The sequence below is a fragment of the Equus caballus genome, chromosome 5 (genome assembly GCF_041296265.1).
Source record: "Equus caballus isolate H_3958 breed thoroughbred chromosome 5, TB-T2T, whole genome shotgun sequence".
Lineage (NCBI taxonomy): Eukaryota > Metazoa > Chordata > Mammalia > Perissodactyla > Equidae > Equus > Equus caballus.
Genome location: NC_091688.1, coordinates 16,811,260 through 16,829,240, shown reverse-complemented (window position 1 = coordinate 16,829,240; position 17,981 = coordinate 16,811,260). Strand labels below are relative to the sequence as shown.

The window sequence follows — 17,981 nt, the reverse complement described above, 5'->3', positions numbered from 1 at the left end:
CCTATTTCTTCATTCTTGTTTTTCCATTCTCACCTGTTCTGCCTTCAAACTTCGTAATAATCTGGGAAGGCTTTCAACACTAATTCAACACAATAATAAAATTGACTTTGGAACAAAAGAAATCATTGGATAATCCCAAACTTCATGCTAGTCTTCTCCCTGGAGGAGGTATGGCACGTGACGGCCCCATCTACATTTTACTTCCTTCCTCTTAGTTCCCTTAGTTGTCTTATGAGTGGGGCCCTGTCATTTCCTGAAAGATCTGTGGCATAAGGTGGAGGGTGGGGGAGAAAAAGAAGTGACAAGGAAATCAAAGGGCATGAACAACATAAAAGCTGAGTGTGTTGTCCCCGAATGACTCAGATCTGCCATGGATTGGGAAGGTGAGTGGTCTGCCTTATTTGAGAGGCTCAGAGCCTCAGACGCACCCCTCTCAGAGACTCACCAGCGTTGCTCATGTTGCCATGCTCTTCTTGCCACCGTGATTGATTAGGAGAATCAGCTCGCAGTCAACAGAACTCTGCCCCCTGTGAACACACAGTGATACCTCCTCTAAGAGGTTCCAGATTCCATCGGGAAGCGGCCTAAATCTGTAGTGTAGACCTCAACCTGAGGATAAGTCTTTATCATCTGATCTCCTGGATCCCCTTGAATTACCAGACTCTTCCAATACTTAAGGCCTTTAGGCTGTACTGTTTTCTGTGCACTGACAGATTCTTTATAATCGACCAATTAAAGATCCTGAGTTTAAGTTCTGTCTCTTTAACTTGACTTTATGCTTCAGGGGAGCAGGGATCGGGGATCATTTATTTCTAATGCATCTTTTGGATCTAATATTCTTCCAGAAATTTAATAGGCACTCAATGAATGTTTAATGACTTGACTTGTCCCTCCGATAAGGTGGAAAATTCAACCTAATATCCATGATTTGTTTTCTACCCCTTCTCCTCCTTCTCAGATAATTTCCTCTGGTTGGCTGTGGGTTACTTCATTATCCATTGGGTTTGAAAAGGAATAGAATAAATATTAGCTGAATGCCTTCCATGAAGAAGAAGCTAGACTAAGTATTTATACTTTATTCTCATTCAGTTCTCAGCCTTGCAAAACAGAGATTATTATCACCCCCTTTTCATTGAAAGATAGTAAGTACAACACTGAGATTTAACTCTGCCTATTTCATTCAAGAGCCAATGTTATCTTAAATATGCCAGTAAATCAAACCTCCTTTTTACATGAAAAATGCATTTTAATGGACTTAAAAGTAAGCCTCTTGGAATTCCTCACAATGATCTATTTTTCTGTATAATTCCTCCCACCACTTCTCGTGTGTATTATTCTGTGTTTAATTACACTTTCTTTCCCACAGATGTTATAAAAGAAGAAGTAAACAATATCTATATGGAAAGAAGCTACTTGGAAAAAGGTATCCCATATATCGAAGAATTTTACCAGAAGATTGAAACAAAGCCATTTAATATTTTCATCAAATTGTGGTGTACATAAGAATTGGAGATTTTCTCTAACCAATTTTGAACAAAAATTCTCTAATCCTGATCACTTCCCATTCATCTAGACCCATCACTCCGGAAAAGATAGAAGCAAGCAAGAGACAATATGGGAAATAAGTTATAATTGTCTTTCATTTTAATTTTTCTCAAGATGGTATAATGTTTTTCTCAGCTGTAAACTGGGCCAGGTCCACTTATGGACAATCAAGCCCAGCTCAAAGAAAAGAGCAGAAAACTTTTAATCCACATGGAGGCAATCCTAGAAATGAAGAACAATCATAAGTGACAATGAAGGAAACAGAAGAACTTTCTAGAATATTTCCAACTTACCAAGGTCTAAGATGTTTGTTCCAAGTTGGAAGTTTGGGACTCAGCGTCAGTTTACTCACAGGGAACAAGCAGTGGTAAGACAAACATTCAGAATACTTTAATATGGAAATTAACTTTTGTTACTCATTTTTTATTGCCTTAAATGGGTTTGAAGACTAGGCTCTTGCTCACTTCAAGGATAGGTAAATGATTTTTGGTTAGTCCAGTCTTTGGGTTTGATTAAAATCATTGTGTGAGTCTTGGAGGGACTGTCTGCCACTTTGGATGCCAGAGGGGGCCAGACAGTCGCTCTCCCTGCCCTGGCAGTGAGGACATGGACACCTGTCCTAGACTCAGAATCAGACCTGCCGCTCAGAACTTTTCACCTTGAAGAGGTGGCTCAAAATTCAGGGGCAATGAGAGATTAGGCATGGTGGTGCCTATGACCACAAATGCTCAGTGGTGGTGACACCAACAATAGTGTCACAGTGGGGAGAACCACAAATGCTGAAAGAAGATGCCAGAGTTGAAAATGAGCTTTGATGTCAAGGGGAGGTGGTGCTGACCACCGAAGACAAAGCGTCTGTGGATATCATAATAGCAGCTATGCCAGTGTTGCTATCAGAATGATCCAACCCACAAATTCTTTGTAGTGGCACATAGTTGGTGTTACTCAGAGAGTCCCTTGAAAAAAATGTGTGGGCAGCCACTAAGATTCTACTTGAGAATATGAGCTCCACAATGGCCGAGATTTTGACTGTCTTATGCAATGATGCATCCCAAATATCTAGAGCAGTTTCTGTCACATGAAGTGCTCAGTAAATATTTGTTGAGTCAATGAATTAATATAAATAGGAGCCTAAAATGAGCCAACCTGGCAGAATATCAGGTCCCTCATCCAATTTTCAGTCCTGAGCCAGAACTAGAAGCTCTTAAATAAAAAGAAAGCATTTTGCCCTTTAGAATCTTGCAATATTTTTACAAGAACTTACTGTGAATCTGTTTTCCTAATCCTTTGCCAAAGCTGCCATTTCCAGGGTAACTGTGCACGGGGGTAAGGGAGACGCCCAGAGCTTTGCACGCTGGATCTGACCCAACACACAGCTGGTTAAGTATCAGAGTTGACATGTGAACTCAAGTCTATCTAACTACAAAAACCAGTATTTCCTCTATGTGCCTGATGATGATAATCATCTGGGGCGCTTGTAAGATATACGGATTCCTGAGCCCCCCCACAGTCCTTCTAAGTCAGAATTGTCAGAAGAAGGATCCGGTAACATGCGTTTAACAAGTACCACTGGTGATTCTTATTATCACCGGAGTTTGTAAGACACCTGCTTCCCTTTCCTTGGAAACTAAAAGGTCTGGAAAGGGTCAGGGATCCAACCATCATGCAATTCAAGCCTCTAGCCAGGGGTACTTGCTTTTAGTTCTTGTCATCAATGGAGTGACAACACTCCATTTGGTTGTTGTTGGCTCCCATAGTCAGGCTCTCCAGCTGTAGAGGAGATGGCGGGGCAGTGATTAGGAGCAGCGAGGGGCTTCACACAGATCGTCACACAGATAGGTGTGAAGGCACACTATCGTGAGGAATGTGGCTCTACGTCAGTGCTCTCTATGCCATTCTTTTAGGAAGAGACCTGGAAGAATTTCTTTTGCCCAGGTTGTGATCGTTCTTTCCAAAGAAGGTGATAATCCAAGGAATAAAATGAGATTATTAAACTATCCAGAGCTTTACCCTGAACTCTCTTAAGAGGTGTGTGTGTGTGTGTGTGTTACACTGACTAATGAATGAGGGAACTGATAATTGATTGAAGAAATATGTTAGGCTACAAATTCATCTTGGCACACACAAAACATCAAGAAGTAAAGAATCTCTTCTCATCAAAATCACTTTAAAAAACAGCATTTGGTCTTTACACATACTAAAGAAAGTATAACACTTTTTCAAATGTAAGTGATATTTTATTGGCAATTCACTACTAACCACATTCCTTCCAGCTTCTAACGTTCTTTCATGGGACAAGGTTTTTTTGGTATAAGAAAGCTTTCCAACAATCCTAGGGCTTTTAAACCCTTTTAACCCTCTCTTAGGTGTGACAAGGAACAACTCTCTTCTCAGTAATTTTTGGCTAAAGTATTAAGGTTTTTTCTCGTTTTTTTTTTTTTTTTTTGAGGAAGATAGCCCTGAGCTAACTGCTGCCAATCCTCTTCTTTTTCGTCGAGGAAGACTGGCCCTGAGCTAACATCCATGACCATCTTCCTCTACTTTATATGTGGGACTCCTGCCACAGCATGGCTTGCCAAGAGGTGCCATGTCTGCACCCGGGATATGAACCAGCGAAACCCGGGCCGCTGAAGCAGAACGTGCGCACTTAACCGCTGCACCACCGGCTGGCCCTAAAGTCTTAAGGTTTAAGGGCTGATGGTCTTGCTCTTAATAGTCGCTTCCTATGAGAAGAGGACAATAGAAATGGAAGCATTGTTTAATGAGAAAACCAAGGGCCTGACAGCCCTTCAGAGAAAGGAAATTCAAGCCTCCTAGAAGTTGATGTTTTAAGTGGACAGGACATCTGGGAGTTATCGCTTGTTAAATTAACAACAAATGTAATAGTTTATAAAACCCTTGGGAGTTAGCAATGAGTTTAGCAACGCGAAAGTCACCCAGGGTTGGAGAGGATGGAGCAGTACGGAGAGGGACTCAGAGGTTATTAAACAAATAGAAGGTTGGATGGCAAAAAACTAAAGTCGCTGCTACTTCCCCGATCTGTTCCCTCAAACTGGTGTCCTATTTTAACAGTAGAAACATGAACCACAATAATTAGTAGCTGAATGAGCTCAGCTGAAAGGAAACGGCAGGAAGGCGGTGGGAGTGCATGTCTAACTCATCTTTGTGCCTCTAGTGCCTGGCACAAAGTCGGTATGCAAGAATGCTTGTTAATTCAGCCGAGAAAGGAGGTGAAGGCGATAGGGAAAGCTTTAAGTCCTGCACAAATATACAGGTCTAAAAATTGTCTGATGGAGGGCTTGGGACATTGAAAGAGGGTGAGGGACACAGAGCAAATAACAGAATGACTGTCCCAGCGTTAACTTACAAAAGCTCTAAATATAACATTGACAGTCCACAGACTCCTCCGGGGCAGAACTGTGTCTCCTGATTCAGAACTTCATGTTTGCTCTCACCTGTGGTGAGTTACGTAAGGAAAGACATGGCAGATAGAATTTCTACCTTGCTGCTAATTGCTGTCACCTTTGCCAATATAATAGATTTCAATACAAAGACTTCAGAATACAGGGCCGGCCCAGTAGCATAGTGGTTAGTTCCCGTGCTCCATTTCAGCAGCCTGGGGTTTGCAGGTTCAGATACCGGGCACAGACCTACATATGGCTCATCAAGCCATGTTGCAGCGGCATCCCACATACAAAAGATAGAGGAAGAGTAGCAATAGATGTTAGCTCAGGGCCAATCTTCCTCACCAAAATAAAAAACAAAGACTTCATAATGGTGGTCAATGCAATACATACTATTTCTAAAAGTCAAGGAAGGTACAATTTCAGCCTGAATAAAGAGTTCAAAATGCTTTTGGTACATATTACATCTTGGTGCAATTATACTACCATAGTAGTACAGAAAGAGAAGGAAAACCAGAAAGTCTTCCACTAAAATAGCCTATCCAATTAACGGTTCATTTCAGGGAAAGATAGTGAGTTAAAAGTAGTAGAATCTTTTGTGATTGGCAATTGATTAAGTCTTGGCCAAAGATTAAAAAAAATTAAACGGGGGCTGGCCTGGGCTTCTTGAGTTCAGATCCCTGGCACAGACCTATTCCACTCATCAAGGCACACTGTGGCAGCATCCCACATACAAACTAGAGGAGGACTGGCACAGATGTTAGCTCAGGGCCAATCTTCCTCAAGCAAAAAAAAAAAAAAAAAAAGAGGATGATTGGCAATGGATGTTAGTGCAGCATGAATCTTCCACACCAAAAAAACCCTCAAAAAAACAAAAACAAAAACAAAAACTCATCATGGATATGACGATACAAAGGAGTCAACTCAATAGCTGTAGGTTTCATCTTGGGAGGTTCCTGTTGGCCAGATACTCTTTGACCAAAAATATGTGTTAGAATTCTGAGTTTTGGACAGAGAAGCCTCAAGTGATTCAAGATGCTAATTTTCTTTGGGTTGAGTGGGTATATTTAAACCCTTTAATGTAGAAAAAATGTTTCCTTTGGTTTAAGTTTTATTCCTGGAAGTGTACTTTTAAAACTGGATGCTATTTTGTGTATGCTGTTTTTTATAAAATAGCATGCTTAAAATTTGTTTTACTTTTATTTGAAAATTTCACTTACTAAATTTATAAGAACCTCTTAAGTTCTTTGGAGGATTTTCTTTGTTAGATTTATAAATCTGCCTTGTTAGCTATTTCAAAGAATCAGATCTTTTAAATTCATGAATTGAAACATCTAAGAAACTATTATTAATTAAATATGGAAGTGGTATCTGTTTAGGAGAATTTGATTTACAACATGTAAGGTTTTATTGAAAAATGAAGAAATAAAAACAATTTTTAAATAAAATTACTAAATTTATAAATAATTCTATATGTCAAGTGTAAAAGCTTAACAATTAGTTTATTAAATATGTACCATAATAAATTGAATATTTGTTACCATACAGGCAATTGCAAGCCTTGCTTTTGCTGGCACAACATTCCCCCTCAATTAGTAAGAGCCCATTAATAATTTTCTGCTTTCAAATTGAAAAGCAAATTATCAATCTTTCCATAAAACAATTTTGTGTGGCTCTTCCTTAGCCACCCTTCGTAGGGGGCAGGAACTCAACAGTTTTCTCTTTTACAACTGGGCCATGAAATTCCATCACTAGGACTGCACTGCCAGGGCATGTGGTTGCCAAGCTTCAGTGTCTGAGTGCAGGAACAGCCAAGACCTCAGGATGCCTGTCCTGAATTCCTTCATCTAACAGACTCCTACTTATCCCTCAAAACCCACATCAGAATTAAACCGACATTCATCTGTGCTAGATACACACTTCATTTACTCATTCACCAATTATTTGTTGCATGCTTATTATGTGATGGGCTAAACAAGGGCATTTTGATGATTTTTATAGAGTTGCTAAAAATCAGTCATTTTAGCTCAAAGGACGTTTTGACACGAATGTGTTCTGGAGATACACACACATATTGATATATAGATATCTATATCTATCTGTGTATGGATGGAGATCCAAATAATCTATATAATCTATATCTATCGATTGAATTCTGTGCTTATTCATGCCTGCACATCTAGTTTGACAGGAAACAGACGGATCTTCATCATGTTTCCTGGATGCCTGGACAACACTTCCTTACGTATTTTTCTGCCCTCCTCCTCATCTCTCCTTCACTTTTAAATTGATAGCACAAGGAGAGCAAGTGTCCTTTCCCTGCTCATGTGAAGATGGTGCCCTCTGGTGGATGGTGGTAAAGATTACACCTTTCTTTCCAAAACTATTTAGGTGGTTTCTGTTTTTCCTCAAATTTACCTTCAATTGGTTTTACAATCCAAAGTGATCAGGATTACCGTCAGAGTGCTCGTACCCACCGTGGTGTGAGGAATATGAGAAGGCCCTATCCAAACGGTAGGCTCATCCATGCCACCATTAAATCAGGCTCAGTAATAATTCTTTGTGGCTTAGTAGGCCCCTGCTAGTATTTATTATTTTACTTCGAGGATACCTGTTATGAGACATAATAATATCTGGAGGCATTAATTCACAACTAGAGATGAGTCCATCAGTATCTAACAGGACCTCAGAAACGGGACAGACTTGTCAACAAGTGTCTTTGGTAGCTCTTCAATTTTTACCTTTGTAGACAAGTAATATCTTGAAATGCTAATACTTTGGCTCTGTTCTTCCACCCTAGATGCTTTTCCCTGACTTAGAGAAAGATATTGCCTCAAGATGAGGTCAGGTTTTAATAGCAAAAAAGGGTAAATTTTTAGGTTAAAAAAAATCCCAAATATGCTCTTAATATCAAAGAGGGGAAGCCTGAGTGAAGTAGAAGATAGAGTTTTGCCATGTCATTAGAAAAGAATCTACAGGAACAATAGAGTCCACACCACCCCAACCTCAGGACACTAGAGGGGGTTCAGCCAGGCTTGGAGAGAGGGAACTGGCAGGCTGGGCAAGGCCTGAAAAGACCCCCAAGGTTGTGGGGGAGGAACAAGGGGTTGGGACCTAGGGGTGACAACCAGGAATGGGGCAGAACCTACCGGGGAAGCCGTGGAGCCCCGTTGGTCACCAGGACCATGGAGAAGCACAGAATCTGAATTAATGCCTGAGGAATATTTTATCTCCACACCAGGGACCACCGCTCATCTCTAGTGGAGAGCAGCATTGTCACCTGATAGTCCCACTGGGGGAAGTGTAAGCTTTCCGTAAGAGCTGCCTGCTGGTCACACACTGGATGTCCTGCACACGCATGCCATCCTGCATTCTGAGACATTGCTGAGCCCCACCTAAATGATGCTGGGAAGCACCTCCCTGCTTTGCAATAATTCAGAATGATATCGACCCTGATATCAGTTTCCCCACATTAAACCCAGCATATATGGGGTTAAAACCAAAACACTCATTCCCTGCTTACTCTCTGGCTTCCTGGCTCCAGAATCCACTATCCTCCATGGAGACAGACACCGTCAAGGACAAGCACCTGGACTATCTCCTCACGCAAAGATATACGGGCTGGTGGGAAAGCTGCTGACCAGCAAGGTCACAGGCTTCCTCCTCTCTGCAAGTGTCTCAAGGCCAAAGACAGGCTGGTGGGAAAGCTCCGACCAGCAAGGCCATATGCTCCCCCTCCCCTACCTAAAACTTCAAATAAAAACCCTTCCTTTTAGCTTTTCGGGGAGTTTGGGATTTCAGCGTTAGCTGCCCTCTCTCCTTGCTCAGCACTGTGCAAAAATAAAATTCCTACTTTCTTCCACCACATCCGGTGTCAGAGATTGGCTTGCTGCGCAACGGGTGAGCAAAGTCACTTCAGGTTCGCTAACAAGAATGTTCACAAGCCCCCAAAACCAGAGGGTAGAGGCCCTTCACAACCAGACAACAATTCATGCGTGCTACACCTTAACTTTTGAACAAGAAAATTAACAAGGAAGAGTGAGGCCAGAACCGAAGGAAGAGGATGCGTCCAGTTCTCCTAGGAACTAGAAGCCAAAGGGAAACTAGGGGGCTGATGACTCTCTAGAATCCCTGCCAGCCTCTCTCTACCCTAAGCCTCGGTATTTTAAGCATGACCAGGAGTAAGCGAAGTGTGATGGGTTCTCCACATCCTGGGGGCAGCAGGGAGAGGAGCAGAATGGGTGGCAGAAAGACATTCTTTGGCAAGTCCCCAATAAGTTAACTCTATCCTCAGAATTCCTCCCCGCCCCTTGACACCCAGCTATAGCCTTCTGTGACATAGTTGTCTCTAACTACCTTACGCCAGTTTCCTAACCCTTTAGAGTTTTAGACGATCATCTCTAAACCTTCCCGTTAAGATAGTTGTGAGGATTAAAAAGAAAAGTACACAGAATAAACAAGCCATTGGACTTTATTATACGTGAGAACCAGAAAGAAGTGGGTCCAGGTGAGTCTACCACTTGGAAATGGATTGCGGTCTATAGAGAGCGATGGGCTGGTCTATCCAGGTAGAAGAATCCGACAGACTCTACGCTTGGAGAGACAGAAACGGAGAAATTCTGGAAGCAGACGACCCCTTTTGAGTCCTACATTAGGGTGTTGCTCTGTCCTACTAGACCCTGGAGAGAAATTGACTTTAAGGACTGTGGTGATAGGATCACGGTATACGTATGTCCGAACTCATCAAAATGTATATATTAAATATGTGCAATTTTTTGTATTTGATATACTTAATGTGTACCTCAATAATATACTTAATGTATACCTCAATAAAGCTGAAAAAAAAGGATCTGACTTTCTCTTCCATAAATCCTAGAGTAATCAAAAGAAAGACCTCAATAACACTTCCGTGAGTTCTATATAGTCAAAATAACAGTTCAGGGGCTGGCCCTGTGGCCAAGTGGTTAAGTTCCCACACTCCACTTCGACAGCCTGGGGTTTCACCGGTTCAGATCCTGGGCACGGACACGGCACCACTCATCAAGCCACGCTGAGGCGGCGTCCCACATAGCACAACCAGGAGGACCTGCAACTAGAATATATGACTATGTACTAGGGGGCTTTGGGGAGAAGAAGAAGGAAAAACAAAAGATTGGCAACAGATGTTAGCTCAAGTGCCAATCTTTAAAATAAATAAATAAAATAACAGTTTGGGTTTACTATGAGTACTGAAGCAATCCAGAAAGACAAAGAATGAGGAGGTGGTTCTTATGATGGGTAAGTTATTACAATGTCCTAAAGAATGTAAATTATTATGCTGTACTAAATGCGACTAGTGTCGCTATTCCACGTGGTGGGTGAGGGACATTTATAAAGACCCAAAGGCAGGATACAGTACATTTATTTCACATTTTCCTGGGAGGGGAGTGAGGAGTAGAGAGAAGGGTGAGAAGATGGGCTTGGCTGGAGCTGAGGCGACTCAGAGGAGGCGGGGAAAAACTTGCGGAGTGGAGAGGGAAGGTCACAGTCACATGCCCCTCATGTTTCATTTGCCTTTCCTCTGTACACTGCTCAGCACATGAGACGGAGCAAAGCCAGAAGGGGAGAGAAGAGGATGCCCACCTCAGCAGAGTCTGCTGCCTCTGGCGGGACCTCTGAAGGAAGGACACCTGGTCCTCCTCTCTGACAACGCCACTTCCCACAACGTCTCATCCAGGTGTCCCAGAATGCACAGGTGACAGGACCCAGTCTGGGCTCAGCAGGTCCAGACATCAACAAATGTAACAATACCACCAAAAGGAGAAGCCGTAGATCCAGATCATCAAAATAGCAGTGAAAGCCACATGCCAGCAGAAGAAGGTGGTGACAAACATAATGTCGTTTTTGTCATCGTCCATCCATTTATAGCCAGAGATTGGTTTGAACAGCATAAACCCTATCTGCATCAGCCAAGAGCCTGTCATCAAATAAAAAAAGGCCTTCATCACCCACAGCTGCGGCATATTGGGAGCCCACAGCTCTGCAATCACCACCAGTGACAGCAGGAACATGGCCTGGGTGAGCAGGATGTGAGACTGTAGCTCCACTCCTTCTGAGTCCTGCACATGAGACACCATCAGGGGCACAAATAGAAATATGCCCAGGGCTTGGGCGGCTTGCTCCAGAGCAGCACACCTCTGGGGCAGCAGGTTCTGGCTCACCACATCTACACAGCCACTCAGGAAGAAGGTCATATAGAGAGTGAGGTGCTGCCACTGTTTGCGGTACAAAAAGTTTCTCTGATGATATATCTTGCTGATAAGTACAAACTGTCCATGAACGCTATGCAGCTCTTGGGCTACTAAAATGCCGGCACTCAATATCTTCACCAACCCAACATAGTATATTTGCCGCAGCCTCGCCCATCTTCCTTTGCTCCAGGGACGGCTTGGCGGATACTGGATAGGGTAGTTGCATATCAAAGCCTTGGAGACGAGTCGTGTGTGATAAAGTCCATAGAAGAAGAGAGACAGCCCTGGGAACAGATGACCCTCGAAGCCCCCCATGGAACTGAAGGTAGGTCTGACCAGAGGCAGAAGCCAGAGGCTCAGGAATGGCCACTTCAGGCTCTAGAGTGTGGAGGGAGCTTCCTGAAGCCCACTTTTATCCTCTAGCCAGCTCACTGCATCCACATACAGAAGGGAAATGGCTCTGGAGGCAAGCCAAACTTATGGTGGGGTGGGTGTCATGGTTTCCGTTCTTCAGCTCTGGTTCGTTGATGCCTAACCAACCATTGCCAAACAATGGAATGAGCACATTCTCCAGCACAATGCCTGGGCATCTGCCATTCTCAGAGACTGTGCTTTAGGCCCCCACTTGGCTCTCCTCCCAAGTGTCCTTGATGCCATTGCTATCTTCTTACTTCCCTCTCAAATTCACAGAACACGAGGGGGAACTCAGAGAAAGCATGGAGAAACAGACAATGTAGGGCACATCCCTTAAGAGTCCTCACATACAACGTCAGAGAAACACTAGGCACAAATGCATTCCCCTGGCGTACATAGTCTTATGAGCCACAAATAAACATACACAGTGCCCAATTACTCTGATGTTGTTTGAGGATTGCCAGAAAAATGTTTACTCCCGGGAATCTCTCTCCTGTTGATCTCCAGATGGAAGTGAGATGCCACCATCTAAGATTCCTTCCTTTGGGTCGAAGCAGTGTTTTTTCAACTTAAAATGCAGGTGAATACGTTCTACTCAGAGGTACTGATTTTGAATCTCCTGGGGTGGTGTCTTACAATAAGCATTTCAATAAACATTCCCAGGCAATTCTTACGCACGCTAAGTTTTGAGAATCACTAAGTAAAATGTAGGTACCTGGAAGAAAGAAGATCCTCTTAAACTAGTAACCTTAGTGAGAATTAGCCATCAAATATTTTCCCTCATGAAATAAGCATTTATTTAGAATGTAATTCCCTCATATTATCCTTCTTGACAGTCAATCAAGTATAGGAAATGTCTCAAATTAAATTTGTTCATTTTGAGCCAACAGATTTTCCATTTTGGTTTATTTCTTGGTAAATTGTCTTTTGTTGCTACTATGAACGGACCTTCCACTTCATTTTATAATTTTTACTGATATAAGAAACTGTAATTGTATATTGATCTTCATATTAATCATCTTGTTGCATTTACATACTGTTCTTACTAATTTTCAAATGATTTTATATAATCATATTATTTGCAAATAATGAAAAAATGATCTCCTTTTAGATATACTTCTGACTTTCTAATTGCATTGGCATGGTAGAAATTTACTGTTGTTTCGACTATGAAAGCTCCCCTCTTCTGGGAAGTGCCCCCCCAAACCACTCGGGTTAAATGGGAGCTGTCATCTTCTAATAAATACTACTTTCCTAGTCACAGAACAGTCAAGGGCTGGGTACCTGAGCCAGCTAGGCCAATCTAAGCCCTTCTCCAGAATTTTTTGTTTTTTTTTTAAAGATTTTATTTTTTTCCTTTTTCTCCCCAAAGCCCCCCGGTACATCGCTGTATATTCTTCGTTGTGGGTCCTTCTAGTTGTGGCATGTGGGACGCCACCTCAGCGTGGTCTGATGAGCAGTGCCATGTCCGCACCCAGGCTTCGAACCAATGAAACACTGGGCCGCCTGCAGCGGAGCGCGCGAACTTAACCACTTGGCCAAGGGGCCAGCCCCTCTCCCGAATTTTTTTAACCAAAGAAAACAGCTCTCAGCCCTTTCATAGAGTATATAAATACTGTTCATTGCAGAACCAAGAAGTGTTTTGGGATTATATTTCCTTCTCCATGGATCCAATATTGTATTAGTTATCTGTTGCTACACAACTAATTAACACAAATTTAGTGGCTTAAAACAATATACATTTATTATCTCCATTTCTGGGGGGTCAGGATGCAGGCATGGCTTTCCTGGGTCCTCTGCTCAGAGTCTCACAAGGTACAGTCATGGTGTTAGGCAGGCTGCGTTTCATTCTGGAGCTCATGGTCCTCTTTCAAGCTGACATGGTTGTGGCAGTATTTGTTTCCTTGTGGGTACAGGCCTGAGATCCCCATTTGCTTACTAGATATCACTTCACTCCTACCAGATTGATAAAAATGAGCCTGACAATAGTCTGACAATGGGAAAGAAACAGAATAATTAATACAGTGCTGAGGGAATGTAAATTGATACAACCATCTGGAAAAGAATTTGTCATTATATGGCGTTATATAGTAAAGTTGGAGATACACATCCTTCCTTGTATGCACTGTATAGTAACTCTCAGGAATGTCTGTAGCAACACTGTTTTGGTAGAGAGAAAGAGGAATGTTCAAAATGTCCTTCATTAATTAAATTTTTAAATTATTTTTAAATTTTTAAATTAATTAAATTATTAAATGTATAGATAAATTTGTAAAATTCTCATAAAATGAAATACTATAGAGAAGCAAAAATGAAAATTACAGCTACATTCAACAACATCGTGATGGTTAATTTTATGTGTCAACTTGACTGGGCCACAGGGGACCCAGATTAAACATTATTTCTGGGCGCAACTGTGAGATTAGCATTTGAATCAGAGGATTTAGCAAAGCAGATGTCCCGCCCCAGTGTGGGTGGGCCTCATCCAATCTGTTGAAGGCCTGACTAGAACAAAAGGCAAAGGAAGGAGGACTTTGCCTCTCTCCTTCCTGCCTGTCTCCTGAGCTGGGACATAAGCCTCCTGCCCTCATGCTGGGATTTGCACCTTTGGCTCCCTGGTTCTTAGGTCTTTAGACTCAGACTGGAATTACACCAGCAACTCTCCTGAGTCTCCAGCTTGGAGAGAGCAGATGGGACCTCTCTGCCTCCATGATCGCATGAGCCATTTCCTCATAATAAATCTCCTTTGTATATCTCTCCTATTGCTTCTGTTTCTCCGGAGAACCTTGTCTAATACAAAACATGGAATCTCAAAAATATAATTTGGGGTAAAAAAAGAATATCACAAAATAATGCATACCATGTGATTCTATAAAGTTCAAGAACACACAAAAGTAAACAATGTGAGCACATGTAGAACTATAAACAAAATTCAGGAAAATGATTACCTCTGAGAGGGGAAGGATAGGATGGACTAGAGAGGGATACATAAGACATTGGAAATAATGACAGTGTTTTTCTGCTCTTACAGTTGGTGGTGAGCAGAGTGTTCATTGTATCCTAACTCTGTATAGTTTACGTGCATTCTGTCAATGTTATTGTGCATCTACTCACTATTAAAATGTTTTTAAAGAGATAAGAAGACTAAGTAGAAGTGTGGGTGTGTGAGACTTGACGTCTAACAAGTCTGCTTCAGGGTGAGAAGGTGGGAGGCCAGCTGTCCACAATGGGGCTCTCCCAAATGCCAAAATGAGTTTTTCGCTAGCACATCAACGCTTCAATGTATGATGCCATAACTGGCTTTTTTTCTCTCAGTCAGAGAACGCGTTGGAGACAGAACCATTTTGTTATATAGAGGTGCTGCTCATGCCTTTGAATGTCACATTCTTTATCCAGTTCCTTATTGATGGACGTGTTGGTCTATCTAATTTTTAACAAACAATGTTGAAATATCCTTCTTTAGAGTAGCTAACTATAAATGACATTTCTGAGTCATAGACTATTCCCTTTTCTAATTTTAATAGATAATGATAAATCTCCCTTCAAAGTGGTGGTATCAGTTTTCACTCAACCCCACAGCCTATTCATCAACAGGTTCTCTGGATTTTCCTTCCGGAGTAACTTTTATGGTCAGGTCCTTCCGCTCCATCCCCACCCACTGCCCTTGTCCAGGCATCACCGACTCTGCCTTGTTGCTACGTCGCTTAATCAGGTTCCAATCCGCATACATTCCTATCCACGTTGCAACCAGAGTGAGCTTTTGGGAATAGAGAGCTCATTATGCCACCGGCTAATTTAAATTCTCCAGTGGCATCCCATTGCTTTGTGGATAAAACCCATGCCCTTCTAATAAGCTTCAAGGCCCCTTGTACTTTGGCCTGGCCTCATTTTCAGTCCCTTCCTGGGTGTGTCATTGTCTCTAGGCACATCAGAAGCTTCCAGTTCATTCTGGAATGGTCTTCCTATTCCACATTCTTTATCTGGGAAATTCCTCCTTTCTCCTTCAAGGCTCAGCTCAACCACTGCCTCCTCCCAACTAGTAAGGATATCTCTTTATGCAACTTGTACATGTTTCTACCGTTACACTTGTCACCCAGTTTCACCACTCTTTAATTACCAGGAAGTTTTTGAAGTCAGAGACCATGTCCTGTCTTGTCTCTTTAGAATCTAGCGCCATACCTGGAGGTGCTCAGTGAATATTTGATAGACGAGTGAATAAATGAATGAACTATCAAACGAACACATGGTCTCCAACATAAAATGCTTTATAATCTAGCTATAAAGACAGAACAGATACATGCAAATGACACAAGGTCACTAACGCTAAGAGCCAAATGCCAAATGAGTGGAACAAATGACCAGAGCTATGCAATGAGAGGAGAGAGCTCACCCGGGCTGTGAAGACAGAGCAAACTATCATCCCCAACGAACAGCTGGAGAAACTAATACAGGCGAGCTCAATATCTTTGATTCCTTCGTCCTTGGACACAGGAGAGGCCGAATGAAAGGGTCTGGATGACTTGGCATAATTATACCTTCTCAGCCAGAGATACCAACCCCTTTGCATAAACCAGTGTTTCTCAACCCTTTAGTCATTTTTATCCTCCCTAAGGAAGATTTTCAACACGTGTTCCCTTATCACCTTCGTCCCATGAAAATTTAATACTGTAGATATACTGTATATCTGTTTTATGTCCTGTGGCCCTTTGGAGGGCCACAAACCATTGTAGAATCTAAAATCATAACTTTTCACCCTGTTGGGGGCAATATTGCCCCCACTGAGAGTACATGGTATAAACCAAGGGCAGAGTGTTATCCCAGCAAAGGGCGTGGGGATGCAGCACCGAGCTCATCTTCAGAGGTCTGCCTTTCAGCAACAGGCAGTGAGGGTTCATTAGTGAGGGGTAGACTAGATGGCTGAAAGATGCTACCAAATTCTGCACGTGTGGCCATCAGACCCCAGAGATGTCATAGGGGAAAGTCCTGGTATTTAATTAGGAAACTAATTAAATTAATTTGGAAACTCATGTTCCTTAGAGGGACTTGAGTGAAAACTCTCCTCTTACTCCTCTCCAGCTAATAACAACTGTATGAGAGAAGGAAGTGTCACCTAAAAGGATGAAACGAAAAGACGTATCTCTGGTTTGGAGGCTCGTAGCCAAAAATAGACAGAATGTAAATCAGAAGACTGCTTGCCTAAATCTGGCAGAAAAAAGGAGCTCTCCCTGTTGAGCCAGACGCACCACTGTTGGGGCAACCACCTAGGATGGGGAAGGAACAGATGCCAGACTCACTAACTGATGTTCCATGACCCACAAGCAAAGCATCCACCTGAGACAACCCTCCTGGTACTACCGTGGCCACTCTCTGGCTTATCCATGAGGACAGGATCTGATGGACACTGGTCCCAACAGTAAGGTACACACCTTGCTATGCATCAGAATCATCTCGGGAGAGCTTTTGAAAATAGCAGAGTACTAAGTTTTCACCCTGACCCTACTGAATGAGGTCTCTGGGTTGGGGCCTAGGAATCTACATTTCGAACCATACCCCCTCTCTCCACTGGCAGTGCAGGCCATCCTTCACCTGATGCTTGGAAACCACTGCACTAGACTAGAAAACACCACCCTGGTTATTAGCCACACCTAGACACCGTCTTCCTGCCCTCACCAACCCACAGATCCACCCAGGAGTGTGGGGCAACATCTTCACAAAAGCAGAACCCAGTGACGTTTCCCAAGAGGGGCTGGCATGCGGGAGGAGGAGAGGGTGGGAGGGAAGTAAAAATCCTCCTTGTCAGGGCCCCAGGAGACGTTATCAGTTAGCGATTAAGAAAACCAGGAGTCTGCTCTGTCTTTGAGATCTAGTTTGGCCATTTGCTAGGTGGATGTTTCAAGACAAAGTATTTATCTTCTCTAAGACTCCTTCTCCTCATAGGTGAGTGTGGAGTTGTGGGGACTCCATGAAATGTCGTGCTTTAAAGCAGGATATAAAGTACTTTAAGTTGGTGATCTTAGAGCTGGATGAGACCATAGAGCCTATTTCTTCCAAATCCCTCTTTTCACAGAAGAAAAAACTGAAGCCCAGAGAGAAGTGACTCACAGGATGTCACATGGTCAGTGGGTTAGTTGGTAACAAAGTACATGCTGACATACTCAGTCATAGACTGTCAACAAGTATGAGAAAACCCCAGCTCAGCATGAGGCAAATGTAAGTGGGCCAAGCCTGTGAGCCTCCCTGCCCAGCTAGCCCCTCGGCTTACGGGGCCGGGAGGCCACAGGAGAGCCCAGCACGGGATCTGTCCCACTCTGGCCAATCCCACTCTGGTATGGTCAGGAGGAGAGGCCAAATGAGGTGTCCTCAGAATTGGGGGACGGGGGAGTCAGCA

The 17,981-nt window shown here is 42.8% G+C and overlaps 2 protein-coding genes across 4 annotated transcripts in view; both read right to left on the bottom strand.

Moving 5' to 3' along the window:
• The window catches only part of RGSL1 (regulator of G protein signaling like 1), a 66,805-nt gene extending 66,097 nt beyond the window's left edge, over positions 1–708 (bottom strand). For 2 of the 3 annotated variants that reach the window (XM_070266658.1, XM_070266659.1), the window contains exon 1: positions 446–519. Coding sequence is in view for 1 of the 3 variants with exons in the window: in XM_023640679.2 (XP_023496447.1) it covers positions 446–458 (13 nt within the window). In the remaining 2 variants the exon portion in view is untranslated. Of the gene's footprint in view, positions 1–445 lie in introns of all 3 variants that reach the window. The other variant, XM_023640679.2, reaches the window with a different exon arrangement.
• Positions 709–9,393: 8,685 nt separating this feature from the next.
• LOC100054852 (transmembrane epididymal protein 1-like) lies at positions 9,394–11,578 on the bottom strand. Its single transcript, XM_070266657.1, has one exon. The coding sequence runs from the start codon at positions 11,492–11,494 to the stop codon at positions 10,721–10,723; it is 774 nt and encodes a 257-aa protein (XP_070122758.1). The 5' UTR covers positions 11,495–11,578; the 3' UTR covers positions 9,394–10,720.
• Positions 11,579–17,981: the final 6,403 nt, after the last annotated feature.

What these genes read in the sequence shown, in the direction of transcription:
- LOC100054852 (XM_070266657.1), bottom strand. Translation starts at nt 11,494, where the DNA reads ATGGGGGGCTTCGAGGGTCATCTGTTCCCAGGGCTGTCTCTCTTCTTC.